Source organism: Protopterus annectens, chromosome 12.part0, assembly GCF_019279795.1.
Source record: "Protopterus annectens isolate FY-2018-M chromosome 12.part0, PAN1.0, whole genome shotgun sequence".
Classification (NCBI taxonomy): domain Eukaryota; kingdom Metazoa; phylum Chordata; order Ceratodontiformes; family Protopteridae; genus Protopterus; species Protopterus annectens.
The window spans coordinates 1,138,345,505-1,138,371,034 of record NC_056746.1 but is presented as its reverse complement, the minus strand read 5'-3'; the positions used below and the strand labels follow the sequence as shown (position 1 = coordinate 1,138,371,034).

Genomic DNA, 25,530 nt, shown 5'->3' with positions numbered 1-25,530 from the left:
GCACCAGGATACCAGACCTAAAGGCACTGGCAACAGATTACTTCTCAATCTCCTGGAAGGGGAAATATCTATATGCCCCCCCTTCCTGTTCATTCAGTAGGTCCTGCTTGAAATCCAGCAGGACACTCCAAAAGTCCTGTTGGTGTCTCCCTACTGGCCCAGGCAGCACTGGTTCCCCCTACTCCTACTACTGTCCAAGGGCAATAACCACAAGTTACCCCCCAGAGTGGACCTTCTCACACAACACAAGGGATACCAGATTCACTCACAGTGGCAGCTTCTGCACCTCACCCTGTGGTTGATAGGATTCTGATTCCCCTGAGACACCTTTACTACAAGGATGTGCTCCATGTTCTGCAGTATGCCTGGAAACCAAATACTAGAAAATTCTGTCTTACTAAGTGTAAAAGATTAAATTTATGGTGTCTCAAAAGACAGCTGGACCCGCTTTCTAGTGAGCCACCTCTTGCCCTGTCTTACCTGTGTGATCTACTGCAGAACAGTTTGGCTTATTCTTCCATCAAAGCTCATCTGTCTGCAATTTCACCATGCCTTCCTCTGGATCCCCCACTAGCATCCAGACTCACTTCTAAGCTCTTCCTAAAGGGGGGTACTTCACCTCTGACCTCCCAGGAAACTGTCTCCCCCTCATGCGCATCTTAACTGTGTTCTGGAAAAGCTTACCCTCTCTCCCTTTGCGCCAGCAAACAAAGCTCCTCTAAAGTATTGCACATGGAAAATTGTACTGTTAGTGGCCTTGACCTCAGCCAGAAGACTATCAGAGCTACAAGCCCTTATTGCTATTCCTCCTTTTCTAGTCTTCCCCAAGGACAGGGTTACCCTTAGTACTAACCCGTCCTTCATGCCCAGGGGTGGTGAATGACCTGTCCCTTAACCAGGCCATACACCTACATACCTTTTTCCCCAACCCACAGGGGGACAGTGAGAGAGTACTGCACTCCCTGGATGTGCACAGACAACTCAGGTTCTACCTGCATAAAACAAAGTCCATCAGACAGGCTGACCAGCTTTTCGTTTCCTTCCACCCTAGAGCCCTGCGGAAGGCAGTATCCAAATGGACCATATCTGCCTGTATCTGCTAGGGCATCACCTTCTGCTACCAACTCAATGGTAAATCTCTGCAAGGATTCAGTTAAAGCACACACTGCCAGCGCTATGGCCTCTTCAGGAGCCTTCTTTAAGGGCCTAGATACCACTACTATTTTAAAGGCAGCTACTTGGTCTTCATTTCACACCTTCACCAAGTACTACAAACTAAACCACATTTCTAGATCCAGGTCAGGGTTTGCCAGGGTTATCCTTCACAGGTTCCTGGAGTCTGCCTATAGACCATTTCCCAGTCACAGTGAGCTTTGGCACACACCCATGTGTAGAATACTGCAACACTGGAATAGAAAGACCTAGAAAAGTTGTGTAAAATCTTACTATAGCCATAGATGTCCTTCTCTTCCATGTTGCATTATTCCTTCCCACCCTCCTTCCCCTCCTATAAGGCTGCATTTCCCTTTCTGGGTGGCAATGGACTGGCATTGCCCTTATTAGGACTGGCTCCGACTTGGGCTTTCAGTTCTGACAGCTGGTACGTGCAGACATCACTTTTATGGTCCACATTGCCCTCCACCATGTCAGACGTCCTACACACTTCAGAGGGGCTGAAAACTTTTGTATACTGGTAAGCAAGACAAGAAGTAAACCCTTGTGTAGAATATTGCAACATGGAAGAGAATGACTTCTATGGTTATAGTAAGATTTTACACAACTTTTCTTTCTAATATTCTGGGAATTACTCTTTTGTTCAAAATAATTTTTTTATTATAAAACTGTTTCCACAGTGCGGGTTTTTTTTCTTCTTGAGGTTTGACCTATACTTTAATAGGGTGCAGCTGTGCATCTGTTTATATATTGGTGTCGTGATCTTTTACATTTCTGCATGTTCAGTGGAGTTTACTGGGTTTGGTGGGGATTTGAAGTTTGCCACTTAACACTTAGTCTGCAAGAAATTTCTAAAGGTACTTTGGATGAACGGGATGTCTGATTTCAGTTTTATTTGGAAGGGGACTGCTTTGTAGTCAGGCCTAAGTGATGAAGATACAGAAGGGATGGTGCAAGATGATGCCATATTAATTGGGAAATCCAAAATGATCCTACTAGCCAATATGCTGACTTGACTGTTCCAGGGCATTTATATTGACAATCCTGGAATCTCAGTGGTGGTGTAGGTTTCCCAGTCTAAAGTTGTATAGTTAAAGTTTAGATTACCTAGGAGAATGGTATGGGGTTTAATACTGAGTGATTCTAGTTCCTGTAGAGTCATTGTGGCCCTCTCTTGTCAAAGAGGGAGTTCGTTACCTTGCCAATATATGGTATGAGACTTTTTTGATGGTGGTTTGAACTTAAAGAAGCTGTAGTGCATCATGCTGCTCTACTAGTTGTGATATGAATCTCTTCTGGATGTAGATTGTCACCTCCACCTTTTTCGCCATCCAGAACAGAAGTGGTCTAAACGTGTGAAAGGTGTTACAACTCTGCACAACCAGAGTGTTTTCAGCTGTTTAAGCCATGCCTCCATCACTATACAGATTTTATTCTTCCGGGGTGAGAACAGCTTGTAGAGAGTGGAGTTTAGGCTCCTGGCATTAATCAAATACCTTTGTTTTCCTTTGCTTGTTTCATTGTGTTCATTGTGTTTTATCAGGTCAGCATTGCCTAAAAAAGGCTCCATGGGAGTCGACAATGTCTTTACTAATAATTGAAACTCTAGAGGAGACAGGTGCAGACATTCCTGGCAAAGCAGCATGATCTGACATGTTCTGCTAGGCTGAGAAATATTGGACCACCTTTGAATGACATCAAAGCTGAACCAATTATTGCAGTCAGTTATGTTTTGCTCATATCGTGGCATCATTTTTGGAGAAGGTAGAATGGTACTCAGTGCTAGGCTTATACCTACCTTGGACAATACAGTCCAAGAACTCCAGGATTCACTTCCGGTCATAGACACTGGCATGAGCTATGACAGTCATACAGGTACTTGTTCAAGTACTTGAGTGCATGTGTGATCTGACTGATCTTGGCACCAGACAAGCAACTAACCATCGCTCTTTCCTTGCTCAGCCTGGTAAGAGGTACATGTGTATGTCTTACAGTGGAGTCGCATATAGTAAGAATGTTTGGTTGCGTCAGTGCCTGCTTTAGGGACTCCGTGTCTGTGACCTTTTGCTGTGCGAGGAAGTAGGCTTATTGTTTTGGAGGTCTCTGAGGTTTTGACAAGTTGATCTTTAGAAACTTAGCATAGTTTGGATTATAGGTGGGATGATTTATACTGCTGACAGTTGGTGTCTTGAGTTTACTGTGTGAAATTTTTGCTTCCGTGGGTGGGTGTAAATGTGTATGTGTATGTATGTATGTATATATATATATATATATATATATATATATATATATATATATATATATATATATATATATATATATATAGTTCTTACACTGTCTCAAGATATCCATCTCTGTTAGGCTGGCTATAGAAGTTGTGGGGAAGTGCTGGTCCATGATACTGACAGGAAGGACTCTGGGGACAGGGGTAAGTATAATTGCTTGGAGTTCAGGTTAAGAATGTTTTAGTGGACCTGCTACAAAGTATTAAATTTCAATACAAAACAACTATCCTGGAAACCTTCTGCCATCAGCAAGAATCTGTAAACTAATTATTGTTGGTGATTTTTTTTTTAATACTTCAGTCAAAGTTGGTGTCTGACCATTGACTAGAGACCCATCAGGGATTTTGTAACATTGGTGCTTAATTATTTGTGAGTTACTAAGTTGTGTCCTGTGTTTTGCTTCTGTGAATGTACAATTTGCAGCTATAATAGTACGTCTGTCCATAGATGACCCTTAACCCCCTTTATTTCTTGTCGAAACAGTTTCTAAAAGGAGTTTTGCACTTTCTCTTCCTTGGACTCTCTCAACATTCTGTTAGAAAAACTGTCACCCTTTTAACCTGCTTGTCAGGCTGTTTTAAAGTTCATTACATGGAAAACTGTTCTTCTGATTGCTCTGATATCTGCAAAAAGCGCGTCTCGAGTCGCATGTCGTTGTGGGAGAATGCTGTTTGGTTTTCCTGAGAGACTGGGTCACTGCACAAATCCGTCTCTTATGCCCAGTATTATTTGAGTTTACATTGAATCAGTGTCAGTCTCCCTGTTTTCTGTTAGGAAGAAAAGATTCTACACACTTGGGATGTGCATAGGCAAGTTGTGTATTATCTTGACAGGACCAAATATTTTAGGAAGGCTGAGTAGTTCTTTCTTAGTCCCACTATAGGACATAAAAAGGTCAACCAGTGTCTGTACAGTCTGTTCAGACTATTTACAAATGGTTGTCCTCTGCTATTGTTTGTAACTCTCACCATGGGGAAATCCATTCCAGGGTGTGTTAAGGTACATTCTACTAGAACCTTAGCTTATTCTATGGCATACTGAACAGGGGAAGACTCTAGCTGCATTCTTGAGGCAGCAGCTTAGTCCTTCACCCATACATTTACAAAGCACTCTGAGCTGGATTCATGTTCTAAATCCAGAGCTGGCTTTGCTAGGACTATTCTCTAGTGGCTCCTGGACCCTTATCCATCCTTCCAGATTGGATGAGTTATAGTAGTCTACCTACAGGATACTGTAGCAGTGGGAGTGATAAACACATTACAGTTTTGTAAGTTGCATTTGCCTATAACACTAGATGTTCAAATTATTCAGTTCTACAGTAACCATACCCACTCACCATCCCGCTTGTATGTATTTTTCTGTGTGATGGATGATAAATATATACAGATGTAGTTGACAAAAAAGCAAAAGCTCACATGAGCAAATGCTTTTTACTACTGTGAAAAAAAACGCATGAGCGTTCTGTTAAATGGAGCTTCTGCCAACAGCTGTTGCATTGGTTCTCTGCAGTGGGTTATGGGAATTTACAGTTTCCCCACTGATGTGCAGTAGAACACACTTCCATCTACCTACTTAACTGAATAAACTACTTGAAACTTCAAGAAGGCATCTTCTCCCACAGGGTGGCCATCAGATCCAGTCTCCTGGCTTTGTTAGTGATTTTCATCTAGACTAATTCTTTGTATTATGTTTCTTGTTGGTTCTGAACCCTCTGAGTCGCAGGTGAAGTACCAGGCCTGACTCGAGCAGTTTTGATTACCTTTGTCCTCTAGCAGTGTTGGGTGTATTGAGTGTGATGTTCTCTGCTTCAAGCAGCATACTTAAAGGGGAGGAGCTGAAGCCTTGCAAAGTTTTGTTAGTACTGAGCAGGTCACCAATGTTTTATTTATAGTTCTTGAGTGCAAGTCATAGTTGTGCACCTCTGTCATTATGGTAAGTACATAACCACTGATTATTGCTGTCCTTTTCAGATGGTATCTGTCAAGTGTTTTGATTGTGCTGCTCCCCCCTCTCCCTGCCCCCGATGGAAAGAACTGACTAGAAATAGGGAAAAAGCTTTTTTATAGGTCATGGTGTGATGAAGTTGGCCACTGATGAAGAGGCTCCACCTATGGAGGAACTGCTCAATAATTTTGCCCATTGGGTCTCTCTGCTAGTGAAGGGTTCTAATTTGCTAGTTGAGGCACCCTAGAAGTTAAGTAACAATAGTTTCCTACCCAGCAAATTTTGTTCCTCATCTCAGTGCCATTGAAAATTGGTCACTAGTCCAGCTGTGGTGGCTTGTAGTGCAGTGGCTGTTTTTGTAGTTCAGATGAGTGTCATATTGTTTAATATACTGTGTAAAAATATACGTGTAAAATGTGAGTGTTTATACATTTTTCTAGTAACTTATACTTGCATTCTTGAGCTAGTATTGATTTTTTTTTTCCTTTCCCAGCATTAGCTTCTCCTTCCTCGGCTGTTCCTTCTCAACCACTTGCCACGCAGTGCTTTCAGCTTTCCAACATGTTTAATCCACAGACGTAAGTTGCTGCCAAGTTTTTCTGATCATTGAAAGTGGAATGTAATGCACATGGTCAGCTAAGTTTAGGAAAGTTGCAGTGGGGATTGTATGACACTTGAGAGAAACGCTTGCAGATGATGCTGTCAAGTTCAAAGAAGGTGGCATGCCTAGTCTTGTCTCAAGGTTCCCAAAAATATTTTGAGTTAAATTGCCAAGATGTTGAATAGCATTAAAAGTAACTTTCAGCTCTGTTCTATAATGGAGGAGCCTTTACTCTATCTCCCTTTCATTTAGAAGAAACTTTTTCTCTTGCACCCACCTTATTCTGAGTCCTTGCAGCTTGAGGAAAGGTGGGTCAGGAGTCTGTTTTTCTTTTTGTGCAAGCAGAAGCTGATATCCCATTTGCATTGAAACCGGTTTATGAATGGGACTGTTTCTTGTCGAATTGTCTTCCAGCCAAGGCAGCTTCTAGCTACAGATCTTGGATGCACTTATTTGGTCTCCTTTCTTGCCTTCATACTCTAGTCCCACTTCATTGACCTTGAGGCATCTTCTAAAACTGGTCTGGAAGAACATCCCTTGTCCAGTTTGGTTTTCCTTCTCCAGGGAAGAGGAACAAACATATTTGGTTATCTGTGTTTTTCAGATAAGTTAGGCCATTGTTCTTTGTTTTTGCCAGAGTTGGCTTTCTTCCCCTTAAATTTTACAAAGTCACATTTCCAGTTTTAACATTTGATCTGATGTCAATCTTCATTTATTCTTGATGTGTTCGGTTCAGATCCCTTGGATTCGAGACTGCCGTTATACAAAGCTTTTGCCAACCAAAAACACACTAGCTAAGGCTCTACCCATACTGCCTCTTTCCATTACCTCACATTTTGTTTGCTGCGCAGAAAATTGGACGCATCAGCCAGTGCTGTCAGCTAATTGCCTAAAAATTTCTTGTTCTTACTGTAATACTTTAGTGTTGTTGATACTTTCTTGAGTGAGTGACCCTTTTTGGAGCCCCCCCCCCTTTTTTTTTTTTACCTTGAGGTAATTCTCTCTACCATTGTTGGTAACAGGCCTCCTCTTCCCTCTTACCGTTGGTAACCCTTAAATATCATCATTGGTGTTTTTTCTTCTGCTTTTCTTTCCTTTACCCATTTGGGTATTCTTATACCATAGTTGATATATCCTTTAAAAAAATGTAATTGATGTCCTTTCTCCCTTTTTCTACAAGCGTGTGTGCCATGAGTGTGTTGTCTGTCACTAACTGGACAACTGGTCAGAGAAACAAAAAGGGACCTCCAGGTTTAAACAGTGTAAGGACTGTGGCAAAAAGATGCCCAACTCTGATGGGCATCTGTTTTGCGTCTACTGTCTAGGTGTACAACAAATGGAAATCCCTTGTAATAATCTGTAAGGGCTTTAGCACCCGAACTCTTGCAGAGAGACTAAATTTAATTCTGAAAGGCTTACTGAAGTGTCTTTTGGTGAAGCTCTATCGGAGGCGGCGACTTCAAAATCTTCAAAGTCCGAGACAAAAAAAACGGAGCCATTCGATAGTCTTTCCCGAAGGTACATGACTCAAAATCACAAAAATCCCAGGTTCTGACAGTCTGTTCAGAACCAAAGGCAAAATACCTAAAATGTCATTATATTCTGCTCCGGCACCAAAGACAAAATCAGCATCAGTGCTGTCAGCTGCTGAACAGACTCAAACCACTTGGGCACCAACCACAAACTTAGTGCTGTAGACCTCTCCGTTACTGACAATAGTTACAAGTACCTGTTTGGTTCCAGCTTTTCTTTCTATAAAAGATCATGATGCCGAAGGTTGATGTTTTAAATATTCCCCAGACTAGATATTCCCCACCAATAGACCCATTTTGGGTCAGCAGCTGAGTCACTTTGTGGACCGACCAGAGTCTCCTTTGTGAATGTCAATCCATTCCTCCACTCAGAATTGGATGTAGTCAGATTAGTGGGCCAGCTTTTGGCAGCCAGAGGCCTTCCTCTACCTTCACAGACCTCCCTCCCAGAGCAGATGCTTACTCGCCCAGGACTCCTACATGTATTCCTCCTTCAACCTCCTCCCAGGTCTTGCAGCCCATTGCTTCAACGCTCCTGTTGCCAACTGCTTCGGTGCCGATGGTGGATCTAACCTCAGCGCTGGAATCTACTCTTTGGTCTTTGGCTCCTTTGGAACCATTGCACCCATGGGACCAAGACTTTGCTATCTGTTCTAAGATTCCTAGACTGGTTCCAGTTTCTACAGTGCCATCTGTGGCTGTCGGGACCGTGGCAGCTTCAAGTCCTCTCTTGGCTCATACTCTGGGCAGTGTCTCAACGGTGTGGGGTATGACCCCAGTTCCATTGTCTTTCTGTGTTCTGGGCTCCCATCCCTCTTCGGGCAGGCCTGCATTCCAGATTAGGGAGAGAGCTTTGGCCTCAGCAGGCTTCCAGTTGGTTACATCCTCTTCTGAGTGCCATATTTTTGTTCCCTCTGGTTCGTAGCTGCCACAGTCTGCTACATCTGGACAGCAGACTCAAGGGCTGCAAGATACCCTAGTACAGGCTCCCCCCTCTTAGGAGTCCTCCTCAGAGCTTTCCCCCTGAGGAGCCACCCCATAAGATAACGTGCAAGAGGAAGCATCTGAATTCTCCAGAAGAATCGGTCACTGAGGATACAGATTACGATATATGAGAAGGGTCCCCACTGTCACCCACTGAAGATGTCTCCTTTTGAGACATCTTGGAAGTATTAAAACAGAGGGGTACTTGGAAGCCCTAAAACCCATCCTCTGGATTTTTTCTTGCAAGCTTTTCATGCCCATCCATCTACTGCTTGGGTGACCCTGCCCCCTGATGATCTAATCAGATTGAGAGTTCAGCAAGCGTGGAAGGCTGCTGACACCATAGAGCTATTCCCCTGAGACCAGATAGGATTCTTTCAGCCCCAGAGGATCAGCCTCATTGGTCTAAGGGTTTAGCAGTGGAAGCAGTCGTGGTGGCTGCCACTAAAAAGGAACTCACTGAAGAGAATTCAGCTGTCCATCCTCCAAACCAAAAGTCACGAAGATGGACAGATTTGGGAAGTGGGTCTTTGCTTCATCGACCTTCGCAATTTGGTCCTTGAACTTTTTGGCACACTTCACTAGACTCCAAAGGGATTTAATAACTCCGTTTTCAGGCACCTTAGCAGGAGTAGTCTGATGAGGTTCGAGATAAGGTTGCCTTTCAGCTTGCCACCCTGGAGTTGATCTTGAATTCGTCTGTGGCTTATTGCGCATACAGCCGAAGGAACGTCTAGAGCAGCGGGTAGAGGTGTTGCCATTAGGCGCCATGCCTGGAGGCAGTTGTGTGATTTTTCGGACCCCTTCGTCTTCCTTTGTCACTGGTCCTGTTGATGCTAATTCATTGTTTGGCCCTAAAGTTAGAGACGTTAGCCAGGTGTGAAAAGGACGGGAAGACCCTTTCTGCTGTGGGTGTGTGTGTTTCCACTCCACAACGATCTTACCCCAGCAATTAGAGGAGTGGAAAAATGTTGTTCAAGAAGACCCAAGGACCTTTTCAGGACACACATGGTGAGTATTCCCTCAGGGTAGAGGGGGGAACTCTTCTGTAAGATGCCCCTCCCGTGGCAGGAGGGGGTCCATGTAACCAGGCTCCAGAGATTCCTTTTCTGGACAACCCTACCTGCACTCCTGAGCAGAGGACCATTGCTTACCTCTGGAAGCAGTTGGGGAAGTTTTTCTCTACACCATTCAGCCTGGCGCTCTTGGCTTAGTATGTCCATCAGGAGTGAAAGGCAGACAAAAATTCCCCCTTGTTGAAGAGGATTCCTTTTCCTTTGTGGTATTGCAGGCTGCTCAGAGTTTACTTATTCTGAATTTGAGGGATTAATATGGAGCCCATCCTTAGTTCTTTGTAGTCAGTGCTGCAGTACTGATTATTGGGTCTTCCTGCCATGCAGAAGCCAATCTGATTTCCATTGTTTGTGCATTATCCCTAGCCGACTGGCAACTGAGGACCCACAGACGTCAGGGTTTTGTGGGAGTGTCCCCCACTATCTTCGCTTTCTAGCTGTGCAGTCAGGTGCTATAATACCTTTTGTCAGATGATCACAATCTGTTGGTTGGCTCATTTTCTGCAGAGATCCTTATGGCCTGCTTTCAGATTAATGTTTAAAAAGTTGAATAACTGAAGTGTGGGAAACAAATCCTGCATAAAGACTTTCATTCCTTTTGTCTGTTTTTTTTTTTTTTTTTTTGCGGGGGGGGGGGCCCAGCACAGTGTTTCTAGTTGTCAGGGTTGTGCTACATTTCGAGCGAAGACTTTTGTATGTAGAGGGTGAAATCGCAGTTCACATGGAGTCCTTCGTCCCAGTACATTCTACTTTTCATTCCTCAGCTTTGGCCATTACCTTGCCAAAGAAACGCAAAGCTAAAATGTTGAAGAAAGAATTTTGAGGATAACTACAATCATTCTCTGTTAGTCTGCAGACTTGGATGAGGCAGTTGTGCAGCTCCCCAGGGATGACTTGTACTAAGCTTGATCCTCTGGCATGACTCCTTGGGAGGCTGCCATGGCAGCAGGTCTGAATGTTTTGGTTTGTTGAATGCCATTGTCTGTTAGGTCCAAATCTGATGTGCAGACTTTGGCTTCCAGTGATTACTGAGGGAGATAGTTTATCATCTTTGGCTGTTGTACATGAACAAACATCAGTAATGCAGATGGAGGTTGCGGTCACCCAACTACGTACCAAGGCCTCTTTCTAAACAGATACCAAAACCTAAGAGACCAGTCAGCTTGCATCTGCCTACTACCCAGTCTTCAGCCACTACTAACCAGGTTGAAACTCAGGACCACCTTAAAATAGCTTAGGAATTCATGGCCTTCATGGCGACAGCCAGACACAGCTGCTTTACCCCTTAAGCTCCTCCCAATAAAAGAAGGGTTGTTTCCTTTCAGGAGGAATCTGACTCTTCAGGGTCCGAGCATAAGGAAGAATGGTCTAATTCTGAACACCTTTACCCTCAATCCTACCCTAATTCTGATGCAGATGACACCATGTCTTCTGCTTCTACCCCAGAGGATTATTCTTTGGGGGTACCTTGCATGAGATTGAGAGGGCTTTAATTGGGAAAGCAGAGTATTCCCTCAGGGCCAAACCCATTACATGCAGATGTTCTTCGTGTTTCACTGTTGCAGTCGTCACATTTGGGTTATCAGCTTACAGTAGCCCTCAGTCGGCCTGATTATCAAAGTCTTGGGTCCTGAGTCAGTTGCTGTCTCATCTTCCATGACGTTGTGCAGTCAGGGGTATAAAGCATGCAGCCGACGCCATTACATCAACCTTTCTTGCCATGTGGTGCCCAAAGCAGAAGCAGTTCATAAGTGCCGGTCGACCGACTCCTGAAATTTTTGTTTTCGAGTTCCAGAACTGTAGTCTTCAACTAAAGCTAAGTACCCCGTTGGGGAAACTTTTTCTTGTTCTAAACTGATGTCACCAAGTCAATAAGTGTATTTCTTGTGGAAAGCAAATACCTCACAAAGATTTTAATTTGTACTGTATTCCTTGCCTAGGCCCTGACCACGACGTACCTTGCTGTCGGTTTTGTGCTTTATTTAAGCAACGGGCTATTAGTCGTCTGTATATTTATGCTTCTAAATATTTTGGTACTCTGTTCAGTTATCCAGATGTTCATCGTGCATACAGCTGCAGTCATAACAGATGGGTTATCCTGCCGTCAGGCGGGTCCTCGGTCGTCCGAATTCCAAATTCTAGGTCCGGCGTCTGTTGTCGTCGCTTCTTCCCTGACGTCAGTGCGGCAGGGGTATAAAACAACCAGCCGACGCCATTTTCTCCAGTCTTTCTTGCCGCGCGGTACCCGAAGCAGAAGCAGTTCGCAAGTGCCGGTCGGCCAGCGCCTGAGATTTACGAAAATTTTTCAGCCGAAGTCTTCTTGAAAGCCAAGTACCCCATTAGGGAAACTTTTCTTGCCTCAGACCGATGTCAGACAAAGTTAATAATTGCATTTCATGTGGGAAGCAAATACCGCATAAGGATTTCCATTCCTTCTGCATTCCTTGCTTAGGCCCAGACCACAACGTCTCGGCCTGTCGTTTTTGTGCTAGATTCAACAAACGCACTATTAAGCGTCGGGCGGAGTTCGCCCAACACTATTTTGGTAAAAAATGTAATTACATTATGTCGTCGGATACTCCGACTCCAGTTTTGAGTAAAAGACGCTAAGATAAGGACCGACATACGAGGTCCGCGACTTCTACCGACACCACGCTTAAGCCGGCTACAGGTGCTCCGGTTCTCAGCGAGGCGCCTACGCAGCCCCTGAGTACCGATGACGCTTCTTTAGCTGTGTCTTCTGTGCCCGAGGTCGCAGGCTCCTCGGCCCCCACTCCGACTACAGATACCGACGCCACTCTTGGCGGGGAAACTCAGAGTTTAGACAGGCCTGCCACCTCTCAAGGTGTCTTCAGGCCTTCCTCTTTTTCCATTAAGGCTTTCACAAAATCTAAAGCAGCCATGAAAACTAAAAGACAAGCTCCACAGAGCCCCTCTCAAGGCCCCATGCCTAAAAAACAGATGCTCAGAATGGCTGAGGATTTGATTACTCTTATCAGGGGTTCTCAACCCCCCTCGGACAAAAGGCCCAGATTTGAGGAAGGACTACCCTTCCTCAGACCAAGCCTCTATTACCTCAGAACATTCTGAGGACCAGGAATATTCATATTCCCCTTTTGAAGATTCTGATGCTGAGGAGTCCATTCCCTCGGTCTCCCCCGCTGAGGACTATTCTTTTGGGGAAACCTTACATGCCTTGCGGGAACACTTCCACTGGGAAGGCCAAGATTACTCGGATTCCAAGAAAAGGCTCAGGGATTTTCTCTTGCTTCCTCAGCACAGGCCTCTGGCTATCCCTCCTGTCTTGGATATATTAGATGATGTGTACACAGAAGCCAGCCTCAACCCAGATTCTTTACCCTCCAGCTCCTGTTAAATCTGACGGGTATTACCGGGTTCCTGATTCACACCAATTCCTATACAAAAGCCATGCTGCTGACCCAGAAACTATTTCACAGGGTCCCAAGGGAATTAAGGCCTCTACTGCCAAAAACCCATTACCTTCAGAGAGAGATTCCAGAGCTTTAGAAAGGTGGGGGGGAAAAGGTATACACCTCGGCTACTTTAACCATGAGGACATTAAACTGTCAGTTCCATATGTTAAAGTATCAACAGTTTTTGTTATCTCAGTTGAAAAGCAAAATGACACAACCTGAACAACCAGACTTAAAGGAGTTGCAGGATTTATTGCATAGTGCAGAGCAAGTGGGTAAACATACCTTGCAATGTGGTTTTGATGCTTTAGAGGCCTCATGTAGAGCTACTGTTACAGGGTCTGTCATACGTAGACATGCTTGGCAAACCTTACCAGATCATGTCAAAGCTAAATTACTAGATGCACCTCTTCAAAAAGATGTATTGTTTGGTGTTAAAGCTGAGGAGGTACTAAAGAAAATGGAGGAAAAGGCAAGATCAATGCAAACAGTGAAAGATTTCCTACAGGTACAACCTCCACGTTTCAGCAGAAACTGGCCTTCAAAAAATTGGTCCTTTCCAGCCACGGACAGACCTCAAAGAGGTAGATACAGGCACCCGAGGGGTAGAGGGCAATCTCAAGGATCATTTAGAGCCAGACAATGGCAAGCACCTACACCAAGAGGTGGAGAGGATAGATCACAGTCATTCAGAAAGCAGACACAATGACTTTCCCCTTTGCATGCCAAGCAAAGCTTTAATGGCAGCACCTTTAGGGAAAACTGGCATTATTTTCAAAAATTGGCATATTGTCACAAAAAACAAATGGATCCTGGACATTATAGACAGAGGCTACAGATTCCACTTTCACACCCTTCCAAAAATAAGAGGCATGCCAAACCTGCCACAAAATCAAAGGGCAGAGGCACAAAAACAAATTTCAGCTCTCATGGACATGAAAGCTATTCAAGAGGTACCTGCAAAAGAACAGGGTCAAGGTTTTTATTCCAGACTATTCCTGGTACCAAGGAAGGACAAAGATTGGAGACCTATTTTGGACCTATCCATCCTAAACACATATTTACTCGTACCAAAATTCAAGATGCTCACATTACAACAGCTTCTTCCCATGCTGGGCAAGGAGTCTTGGCTGGTAACATTGGACCTCAAGGAGGCATACCTGCATGTCCCTATCAGACAAGATTGCAGAAGATACCTCAGATTTCTTGCAGGTTCAACCCATTATCAATTCTCTCCATTGCCCTTTGGCTTATCTACTGCGCCCAGAGTGTTTACGAAATGCCTGGCATCAGTAATTGCCTTCTGCAGACTTCAAGGGATACAAATATACCCATATCTGGATGACTGCCTGATCCAAGCGGACAGCAAGCACATACTTCTGAAACACCTGGCGTTTGTAATAAAATTGTTGAACTTTCTGGGATACACAGTCAACAAAAAGAAATCAAAACTAATACCCTCTCAAGCAATAATTTTCCTGGGTGCCAGCTTGAATACAAACACCCAGATGGCCTACCTCACGCCAGAGAAGCAAGGGCAACTATCTCAATACTTCAGAAAAATGGCAACCTTCACCAAGCTGACTGCAAGGAAAGTCCTGCAGGCTCTGGGATTCATGGCATCTTGCATCCTGCTGATCCCATGTGCAAAGCTGCGCAATGGTACCTAAAAAACTTATGGTCTCAACACAGCCACAGTTTGGAAACGATTATACCACTCATTCCATGTCTTTAAAAGGAATTTCTGTGGTGGGCTCAAGCATGCCAAAGAAACATAGGTCTCCCATTCTGCATGCCTCAAGCAAATCATATCATCACAACAGATGCCTCGGACTACGCCTGGGGGACGCACATGACAGATCAGTGCATTCAGGGCAAATGGTCCCAAAAAGAGAAGCACCTACACATCAATCAAAAGGAAATGCTAGCAGTACAGAATGCTATTATGGCCTTCAAAGACCTACTGCATCCAGGCCAGCTATTGATAAGGACAGACAACACCACAGTGATGTGGTACATAAACAAACAGGGAGGAACTCATTCATGCCCCCTGTGCAGACTAGCCATGTCCCTTTGGAACACGGCTCTAGAATTGCAAATCCAACTTCAAGCACAATTCCTGCCAGGGAAGGAAAACACGCTGGAAGACAACCTAAGCAGAAATATGATAGATCCACACGAATGGAAGTTGCATCCTCAAGTTTTCGCAAAGATAATTCAGGCATGGGGACGGCCAGACATAGATCTCTTTGCTACCCACAGAAATTACCAACTGAAAAAATTTTGCTCAAGGACCTATCATCCACAGGCCTGGAAAGTGGACGCACTTTCTTTCAATTGGACAACATTGACAGTCTATGCCTTTCCACCTCTTCCTCTGCTGCCCAAAGTTCTATTAAAAGCCAGAGCAGAGAGGCCAAAGATGATTCTCATTGCTCCAGACTGGCCAAGACAACACTGGTATCCACTCCTGAGGAGCCTGACGCATTCCCCACCATGGATCCTGCCTCTAGTGCCTCTTCTGTTGACCCAGCACAACTTCAAAACTCTTCACAGTCAGCTGAAAACCCTCAATCTAGCCACATGGAGGATTCCTTGATTTCCCAACAGACCCTCCTCTCCAAGGAGGTGCAGGATGTCATCTTGGAGGCCAGAAGACCTTCTACTAGAAAAGCCTACTCCGCCAAATGGAAACGGTTTTGTGCCTGGAATCAGAAAAAGGGCCAGAATCCTTGGGTACTAAATTTACCTCAAATATTACAGTACCTAGCTGAGATGTTAAACAGTGGACTTTCCTTCTCCATCAAGATCCATGCTTCAGCCATTTCTGCACAATACAACACTGATCCTCCTTTATTCTCTCATCCTCTCTTTAGACAGTTCCTCAGAGGGGGGCTAAGAATATAAAACCCCCAAGGAAACTACCAGTACCTGCTTGGGACCTCAACTTCATTTTAGAAAAACTGACCCTGCCTCCATTTGAGCCAGCTGCTTCAACAGAACTGCAATATTTGTCATGGAAAACAGCCTTCCTTCTGGCTATCACCTCAGCATGCAGGGTTTCGGAACTACAAGCCCTCATGGCTGTGCAACCTTTCATCATTTTCCATCAGGACAGAGTTTCCTTATGAACCAACCCTTCCTTTATGCCAAAGGTAGTATCCAGTGTAGCCTTGAATCAGACTATCCACTTTACCTACTTTTTATCCTAACCCACAAAACAAAGGGGAAAGACTACTACATTCCTTGGACATTCACAGACAACTTCGTTATTATTTGGACAGGACAAAGCCATTCAGAAAATCAGAGCAACTCTGTGTCCTATGCTACAGGCGCTCAAGGAAAGGCCATTTCCAAACAATCTCAAAATGGATAGCCCACTGCATACGCTTTTGTTACTCATTTCATGGAAAAACTGTACCTACAAGCATCAGATCTCACTCCACAAGGGCCACAGCTACCTCTGCAGCTTTCCTCAGGGGGGTTCCTACCAAGGATATTTTGGAAGCAACCACTTGGAGTTCTTTGCACACTTTCTCCAAGCACTATCACCTTCCACTATACTCTAAATCTAGAGCGGGCTTTGCCACAGCAGTCTTGCAGGGCATCCTTGCTCCTCCTAGTTCCACTTAGTGCCTGCCACCCCTTTTTAGCTTTGGGATTCTACCCATCTGTTATGACTGCAGCTGTATGCACGATGAATATAGTACAGTTTTGTACCTACCATAAATGTAGATGTTCGAGTGCTAATACAGCTGCAGTTCAGGTTTCCCTCCCTCCATCCCCTCTTGGGACAGGCCTTATGACAAACACCTCCTCATACAACCTGATTGGGGTATTCTTTTATGGTGTATTTGCTTGCAAACTACTGTTTTTTGATTATATTACATTGCATTATTACATAAGTTTATGTTTTGCCTTCCTTCTGGGGGCACCTGACATCTGGGGCAAGAAAAACTGAAGAAAATGGCGTCTGCTGGTTCTTTTATACCCCTGCCACACTGACGTCAGGGAAGAAGCGACGACAACCGACGCCGGACCTAGACTTTGGAATTCTGCCGACCGAGGACCCGCCTGACGGCAGGATAACCCATCTGTTATGACTGCAGCTGTATTAGCACTCGAACATCTACATTTATGGTAGGTACAAAACTGTACTATATGTCTTCGGTAAGCCATCCGACTACCGACATTCCGAAAAAACCCAAAGTAAAGACAGAAACAGGCCGCCTAGGTCCAAAGCTGCCGACTACCTTCTCCTAAGCCAGTCACCAGTTTGCCAGTACACAGTGAGGTGCTTTCGCGCAGCCCCTGATACCCGCTACTTCAGATTTGCAGGCCTCTACTGAGACCCATTTGGAGTCCGGTATGCCGCTAGATGCTTCAACTGTGGAACCTGCGTATGTGTCTCTCTTGGATGGGTCCGGAGCCGCTGTGCAGGCACTAGCTTCTGAGTATGTATTCACGCCTACTGACTTGCATATTAAAGTGACGCCATCTTCTTCTTCTTCTTCTTCAAGGCCTAAAACTCAAACTATGCCTAGAAAACTGGCACCCAAACCCGCATGGTCAGGCCTCTGCCTAAAAAACAAAAAAGAATGGCTGAAGACCTTATTACTTTAATCAGGGAAAGCTAACGTTCCCCCTCTGAGAGACTTGGGACTGAATTTGCTTTTGATACTTCTGACCAAGATTCTGAAATTTCTGTTTCCTCTGATGACCAGGATTTACCCTTGTATACCTATGAGGATTCTGATGCAGGACTCTATTCCCTCTGCTGCCCTCAGAGGATTTCTCTCTCTGTGAAACCTGCATACTCTTAGGGAGCACTTTTGCTGGGAAAGCCAGGATTACTCTGATTCTAAAAAGAGGCTTAGGGATATTTTACTCCTGCCCCAGCAAAGGCCTTTAGCCATTCCTCCTGTACTAGACATTGTCGATGATGCCTTTTCGGAATCTATCTTGGCCCCTGACTCTCACAAGTTCTTTTTTGAAAAGTCCTACTGCGGATCCAGAGACCATTTCACAGGGACCCAAGGGCATTAAGGCTACTACTGCCAAAAATCCTACCCCCTCTGATAGAGACTCCAGGGTGCTGGATAGATGGGGTAAGAAAGTATACACTTCTGCAGCTTTGGCCAGTAGGACCTTAAACTGCCAGTTTCAAGTATCGGCAGCATATTATTGGATTGCTTAAACAGAAAAATGTTGATTCCTGACTGTGCTGAAAATAAGGATTTACAGGATTTAATGCATTCTGCTGAACAGGTTGGAAAGCATACTTTGCAGTGTGGTTTTGATTCACTAGAGGCATCTTGCAGGGCTGCTGTCACTGGGTCTGTGCTTAGAAGGCATCCTTGGCTTAAGGAGCAATCTTTGCCAGATCATGTTAAAGCTAAATTGCTGGATGCTCCCTTAAATCAGGACTGCCTGTTTGGCAACAAAGCAGAAGTAGTTCTTTAAAAGATGGAGGAAAAACCTAATCTATGCAAACTGTTAGATTTCCTACAAGTACAGCCTCCAAGATTTAGTAGGCATTGTCCCTCTAAGAATTTGTCTTTCCCTGCTTCTTCCGGGCCTTCTCAGTCCAAACCCAGAACCAGCAGAACACCCAGGCTTCAGTCCCAGGGTACGCACAGGACTAAGCAGTGGGGGGCTCCCACTTCAAATCAGGGAGTAGTAAGACTCCTCCTATGGTAAACTGTCTGAATGACTTAACTTTAAATCTTCCACGCACCTCTCAACCGACTTTACTGCTCCTTTAGGGGAAAAGACTGCTGTGTAGACAAAAAACTGGGAACTCATTACCCAGGACAAATGGGTTTTAAATCTAGTTTCCCAGGGATACAGATTTCACTTCCACATGTTACCAACCCCAAACTGTTGGCCAAATCTACCCCCAAATCAGTGGGCCGAGGCTCAAAAGCAAGTACTCTATCTCTGAAGCATAAAGGCTATTCACACTTTACCAGAAGAGGAAAAGGGACGAGGTTTCTACTCAAGACTTTTCCTGGTACCCAGAAAAGGCAACTCATGGCGTCCTATCCTGGACCTTTCTGTATTAAACACCTTTTTGGTGATTCCAAAATTCAAGATGCTAACTCTTCACCAGTTATTTCCTATGCTAGGCAAAGATGCCTGGTTGGCAACACTGGATTTAAAGGAAGCTTAACTGCACATCCCAATCAGGGACTCTTGCAGAAGATACCTACGCTTCAAAGCAGGCTACATGCACTATCAGTTCTCTGCACTGCCTTTTGGCTTGTCTACTGCTCCCAGGGTATTCACAGTGCCTAGCTCCAGTCATTGCATTTTGCAGGCAAAGAAATATTCAAATATACTCATACCTGGACGATTGTCTAATTCAGGTAGAAAGCCAGGGCATACTTTTGAATCATCTGGCATTTGTACAAAAGGTGCTAACTTGTCTGGGGTACACCATAAATAAAAAATCACATCTAGTACTCGGTCAACAAATTATATTCCTGGGAGCAAGCTTGAACACAACTTCCCAGAAGGCTTTCCTCACGCCAGAGAAACAAATTCATTTGACAACTTCAAACTAATGGCCACAAAAACCTTGCTATCTGCAAGGCAAATACTGCAAGCCTTGGGGTTCATGATGGCCTCCTGCATTCTTCTAATTCCATATGCAAAACTGCATATGAGGAAACTACAGTGGTATCTAAAAAGCCTATGGTGTCAACATTCTCAAGATCTAGAAGCAATGATTCCTATCATACCTTGTCTATGGTTAGAGTTCCTTTGGTGGGCAGAGGCCTGCCACCAAAACAAGGGACTATCATTCACTCTACCCCCTGCCACCCAAACCCTAACAAACGCATCAGACTATGCATGGGGGGGGGGGGCTCACCTGGCAGGGATGTGCATTTAGAGCAAATGGAACCCAAGTCAGATGCACCTGCATATCAGTCAAAAAGAAATGTTAGCTGTACAGAATGCTCTGACAGCCTTCAAGGACCACATTCTTCCAGGGCAAATAATGGTAAGGACGGACAACACCATTGTTATGTGGTACATAAACAAGCAGGGGGGGTACCCATTCTTACCCCTTATGCAGACTAGCCATGGGAACACAGCCTTGGGCTACCAAGTGCATCTACAGGCTCAATTCCTGCCAGAAAAACTAAAAACACTAGCAGACAAACTAAGCAGAAATCTCATGGACCCACACAAGTGGAAACTGGAACCAAAGACTTTCAACATGTTGATAAACAAATGGGGGAGCCCAGATATAGACCTGTTTGCCTCCCCCCAGAACTGCCAGTTGGACTAATTCTGCACAAGGACTCCCCACAAACAAGCTTCGAAAGTGGATGCTCTGTCCTAGTTTATGCCTTTCCTCCTCTGCCTCTCCTCTCCAAAGTACTACTAAAGGTCAAACAGGATGAACCAAGGACGATACTGATTGCACCAGACTGGCCAAGTCAACACTGGTACCCCCTCTTGCGCAGTTTCACTACTGGCTCCATGGAACCTGCCTCAGACCCCCCTTACCCTGCTGTCACAGCAGGAGAGCCAGATTCTGCACCTTCAGCTTCAAACCCTGAACCTGGCAGCCTGGCTAATTACCTAATCTCTCCGTTACCATCCCTCAGTAAACAAGTGTTGGATGTCATTTTGGAGGCAAGGAGGGCCTAGTACTAGAAAATCTTATGCTGAAAAATGGAAATGATTCTGTGCCTGGAACCAAACTCAAGGGATGGGCACAGCAGCGCCCAGTTTACCTCAGATTGTTCAATACTTAACTGAGATGCTTTACAAGGGCCTTTCTTTTTCCTCCATCAAAATTCACGCCTCAGCCATTTCAGGTCATTACAACACAGAACCACCCCTCTTCTGTCATCCACTGCTCAAGCAGTTTCTCAGAGGGGCCAAAAACTTAAGACCACCCAGGAGATTCCCAACTCCAGCCTGGGACCTTAACTTTGTATTGGAAAAACTCGATCTTCCTCCTTTTGAGCCAGCTGCAAGTGCAGGGTTAAAATTCCTTTCTTGGAAAACAGCCTTCATTTTAGCAATTACTTCAGCAAGAAGGGTATCTGAATTACAGGCCCTTATGGCAGTGGAGTCTGTCATCATCTTTCATGTGGGCAGGGTGTCCCTCAGGACCAATCCAGTCCCGTCCTTCATGCCCAAGGTGGTATCCAGTGTGGCTCTTAATCAGTCCATTTATTTGCCAACCTTCTTTTTTAATCCACAGAACAAAGGGGAACGGATACTGCATTCCTTATATGTGCACAGACAACTTAGATTATACTTGGACAGGACTAAACCTCACAGGAAATCTGAACAACTGCTGGTGGCATTTGCAGTAGGGGCAGAGGGGAAGGCTATTTTTGCATTCATTTCTGCTATAAGCACCATGGAAAAAGTATCCCACAGGGGATTAGACCCCATTCAACCAGGGCTGCATCTACCTCTACAACCTTTCTCAGTGGTGTCCCTACATGGGACATCCTAGAAGCTGCTACCTGGAGTTCTGTACATACTTTCACCAAGCATTACCATTTACCAATTTTCTCTAAATCCCGAGCTGGCTTTGCCACTGCAGTCTTGCAAGGCCTTATAAGCTGGTCCTAATGTTATCTAAATTCCTCCTCCCATCCATAGCTTTGGGAATCTACCCAAATGTGATGACTGCAACAGTGAAACACGAAGAACATAGTACAGTTGTGTACACTTAACATAAATGTAGATGTTCGAGTGTATTCACTGTTGTAGTCCTGGTTACCCACCTTCCAGCCCCCTGACTTCTTTTGGCTATACCTCTACTCTCCTTTACTATGCTTAAAAGCTTTTTGGTGCATTTGCTTTTTCGTTGGAGGTATAACCTTGTATGTGTGTGTATTTATTTATGTATATATAGATATATATATATTCATTCCCATTAGGGGGCACCTGACATCTGGGGCAAGAAAAACTGATGTAATGGCGTCGGCTGCATGCTTTAATACCCCTGACTACCTGACATCACGGAAGATGAGAGCGCAACCGACGCAGGGCCCAAGACTTTGATAATCAGGCCGACTGAGGGCTACTGTAAGCAGATAACCCAAATGTGATGACTACAACAGTCAATACATTCTAACTTCTACATTTATGGTAAGTGTACACAACTGTACTTTTCTAAGCTTGCTGTCTCCCAGACCAGTAGCTATTTCTCCATTTCATATAGTACTAGATGTTGTCTTTTGAGGTCGTCTCTGCCACTTGCCCTGAGGAAAACTGATTGTTTCTATGTTGTGCTTGACAGTCCCACTCAACTCACCTCCACAGAAACCAACAAGCTGATACTTCAGTAGTGTTCACTGAATCTCTTAAGGGTGCAGCTAGATACCCTTTACCCAATGACAGAGAAAGTAAATTGCAAGACGGATTTGTCAAAAAGCTGTATACATCTCCTATCCTCTGAGGGCTCTCAAGTTGCCAATTTCACATGTTAAAATGTTTGGTCCTTACCTGAGCAAATCATTACTGAAGCAGAGGGTGTTACACACAAGGCCTTACAGAGACATACAGGAGACAGCTAGAGCAGGACTTCAGTTATCCAGACATTCTGTAAAATGTGGTTATGATGCTTTGGATGAATTATGTACAGCAGCTATTATCGGTTCTGTCACTTATAAACATGCTTGAGGACTCAGTCACACTGACCAAGTAAAGAATAAACTCCTTGTTGCCCCACTGGATAAAAAAATCCTTTTTGAGCCCCCAGAAGAGAATGTTTTTTTGAAATTTTACAAAAAGAAGTAAATCAAAACGGAATGGAATTACCCTTGTAAGCCTTGTCTTCTACTTATTGGGCCTCCCTGGTTGGAGACCAAGACTTTATTTGCATAGGTGTTTTATACATCAAGCTGAATCCAAAGAAATTTTCCTCAGGTAGATAGAAAATGGCGCTGAGATGAGGAAGAAAGGTAACTGGGAACACAAAGATTTGCGAGTGTAAAGAGTTGGCAGATTTCAGAAATTTCTTAGAGTGCTCTCTCAGAAATATTGGGTGAACAAATGGTAACTAAGGAAATTTTTTGAGCTGGGGTACAAGATCTGAGTTGCCTAGACATATTAAAGTCCTGCTAAGTTTAATTCTGGTGGCTACCAAAAAACAATTACTGGAAAATGAAAAACAAAGTCTAAACCAACTATACTTGAAGTATTGAGTGTTTAATAGAGGTAAAATTAACTGGAAGTAGATCTTTAGAAAAGGTTAGGATCAAATTACATAGAAAACAATGAAAATTGTGGGAACAATACATTCATATTAATGGTTTGGAGGAGGAATGAGATTTAGGGGAAGGCAATAATTGATCAGTTTGTGCAATGTTGGATTGATAGTTACACAAAGGGGAAAAAACATGCTGTAATGTGCAACTAGGAACACGTCAATGTAGTTTTTCTTTCATGTAAATTTGTCTTGAGTGATAATTCAATAAAGATGTTAACAAAAAAAATCTAAGTGAAAAACGGACGGAACAAGACAGTCTAGAAGATGGCATCCTGTGCAACACCCAAGAGCCAGGAGATCCAAAGACTGTCCTCACCCAGAGAACAGCTTTAAGTATGCACAGCACCTGCACCCTTACCCTTATCCCCTCCTCCTTTCCCTAGTTTTTCTCTCCAGCAGTGGACACTCATCACCAGGGGCTAGTGGGTTAGACATTTAGAAAAGACCGATTTCATTCAGTTCAGTGAAAGGCAGGAACGCTTGGTTAGTGACTCTAGACTTAGGAGGCATACCTGCTTATCCCAGTAAGGGAATCGTGCAGAAGATACCGCAGCTTCAAGGCAGGTTTTTTGCATTACCAATTCTCTGCACTGCCCTTTGGCTTATCTACTGCGCCCAGGGTCTTTACGTAGTGCCTGGCACCAGTAATTACATTTTGCAGACAAAGAAGCATACAAATTTATCCTTACCTGGACAACTGTCTCATTCAAGCAGAGAACAAGGACATTCTTCAACATCTGGCGTTTGTAAAAAGGCTTCTAACATGCCTAGGGTACACAATAAATGAAAAGAAATCCCAACTGGTACCCTCTCAACTAATTACATTCCTGGGTGCAAGCTTGAATACAACTGCCCAGATGGCTTACCTTACGCCAGACAAAGACAACTGACAACATACTTCAAACAGATGGCAACAAAAACCCAGTTATCTGCAAGACAAATTTTGCAGGCTTTGGGGTTCATGGCATCCTGCATTCTACTAATTCCATATGCAAGACAGCATATGAGGAAACTTCAGTGGTACCTAAAAAGTTTATGGAGTCAACATAGTCACAGTCTGGAAACAATGATTCCGCTCATTCCCTGCCTACAACAGGAGTTTCTTTGGTGGGCAGAGACATGTCACCAAAACAAGGGACTGTCATTCATTCTACCCCCTGCCACCCAAACCCTAACTACAGACGCATCAGATTATGCTTGGGGGGGGCCCACCTGGCGGGGATATGCATTCAGGGCATATGGAGCCCAAAACAAATGCATCTGCATATCAACCAGAAAGAGATGCTAGCTGTTCAGAATGCTCTGACAGCTTTCAAGGACTTACTTCATCCAGGACAACTACTGATTAAGACTGACAATACCACGGTTATGTGGTGCATAAGCAGGGGTGTACACATTCCTACCCCCTTTGCAGACTAGCCATGCCATTGTGAAAAACGGCTTTGACTTACCAAGTACATCTTCAAGCTCAATTCCTGCCAGGAAAACAAAATACTCTGGCAGACGATCTAAGCAGAAATCTTATGGACCCGTGCGAGTGGAAACTGGATCAACAAATCTTCAGCATGGTAACACAGAAATGGGGGAGCCCAGACATAGATCTATTTGCTTCTCCCCAAAATTATGAACTGGACAAATTCTGCACAAGGACTTATCACAGACAAGCATGGAAAGTGGACGCCCTATCCTTCAGTTGGACAAACCTATCAGTCTGTGCCTTTCCCCCTCTGCCTCTTCTCTCCAAGGTCTTACTAAATGTCAGACAGGAAAAAAACAAAAATAATCCTGATTGCTCTGGACTGGCCTCGCCAGCACTGGTACCCAATTCTAAGGAATATGTCTCAACTCCCTCCTTGGTACTTGCCTCGAATACCTCATCTACTGTCTCAGCAGAACAGTCAAATTCTGCATACTCTGCTCCAAACTCTGAACCTTGCAGCATGGCTGATCATTTAATTATTCCAACAACACCTAGCAGACCGGAGTTCCGCTGTGGCGACCCCTAACCGGGAAAAGCCAAAAAACACAACCTCCTCTCAGTAAATCTGTGATGGATGTAATTTTGGAAGCCAGAAGGCCTAGTACTAGAAAATCTTATGCTGATAAATGGAAGAGATTCTGTGCTTGGAACCAAGCACAAGGAACGGACACAGCAAAACCAAATATCCCTCAGATTTTACAATACTTTACTGAGATGCTTAACAAGGGCCTATCTTTTTCTTCAATAAAAATCCATGCCTCTGCCATCTCGGCTC

At 44.3% G+C, this 25,530-nt stretch overlaps 1 protein-coding gene across 1 annotated transcript in view; it reads left to right on the top strand.

Moving 5' to 3' along the window:
• RBM39 (RNA binding motif protein 39) overlaps window positions 1-25,530 on the top strand; it is a 1,247,463-nt gene that overhangs the window by 1,062,319 nt on the left and 159,614 nt on the right. Inside the window, exon 14 of the mRNA XM_044090163.1 lies at window positions 5,896-5,980. Within this exon, the coding sequence (XP_043946098.1) occupies window positions 5,896-5,980 (85 nt within the window). The remainder of the gene's footprint in view (window positions 1-5,895; window positions 5,981-25,530) is intronic.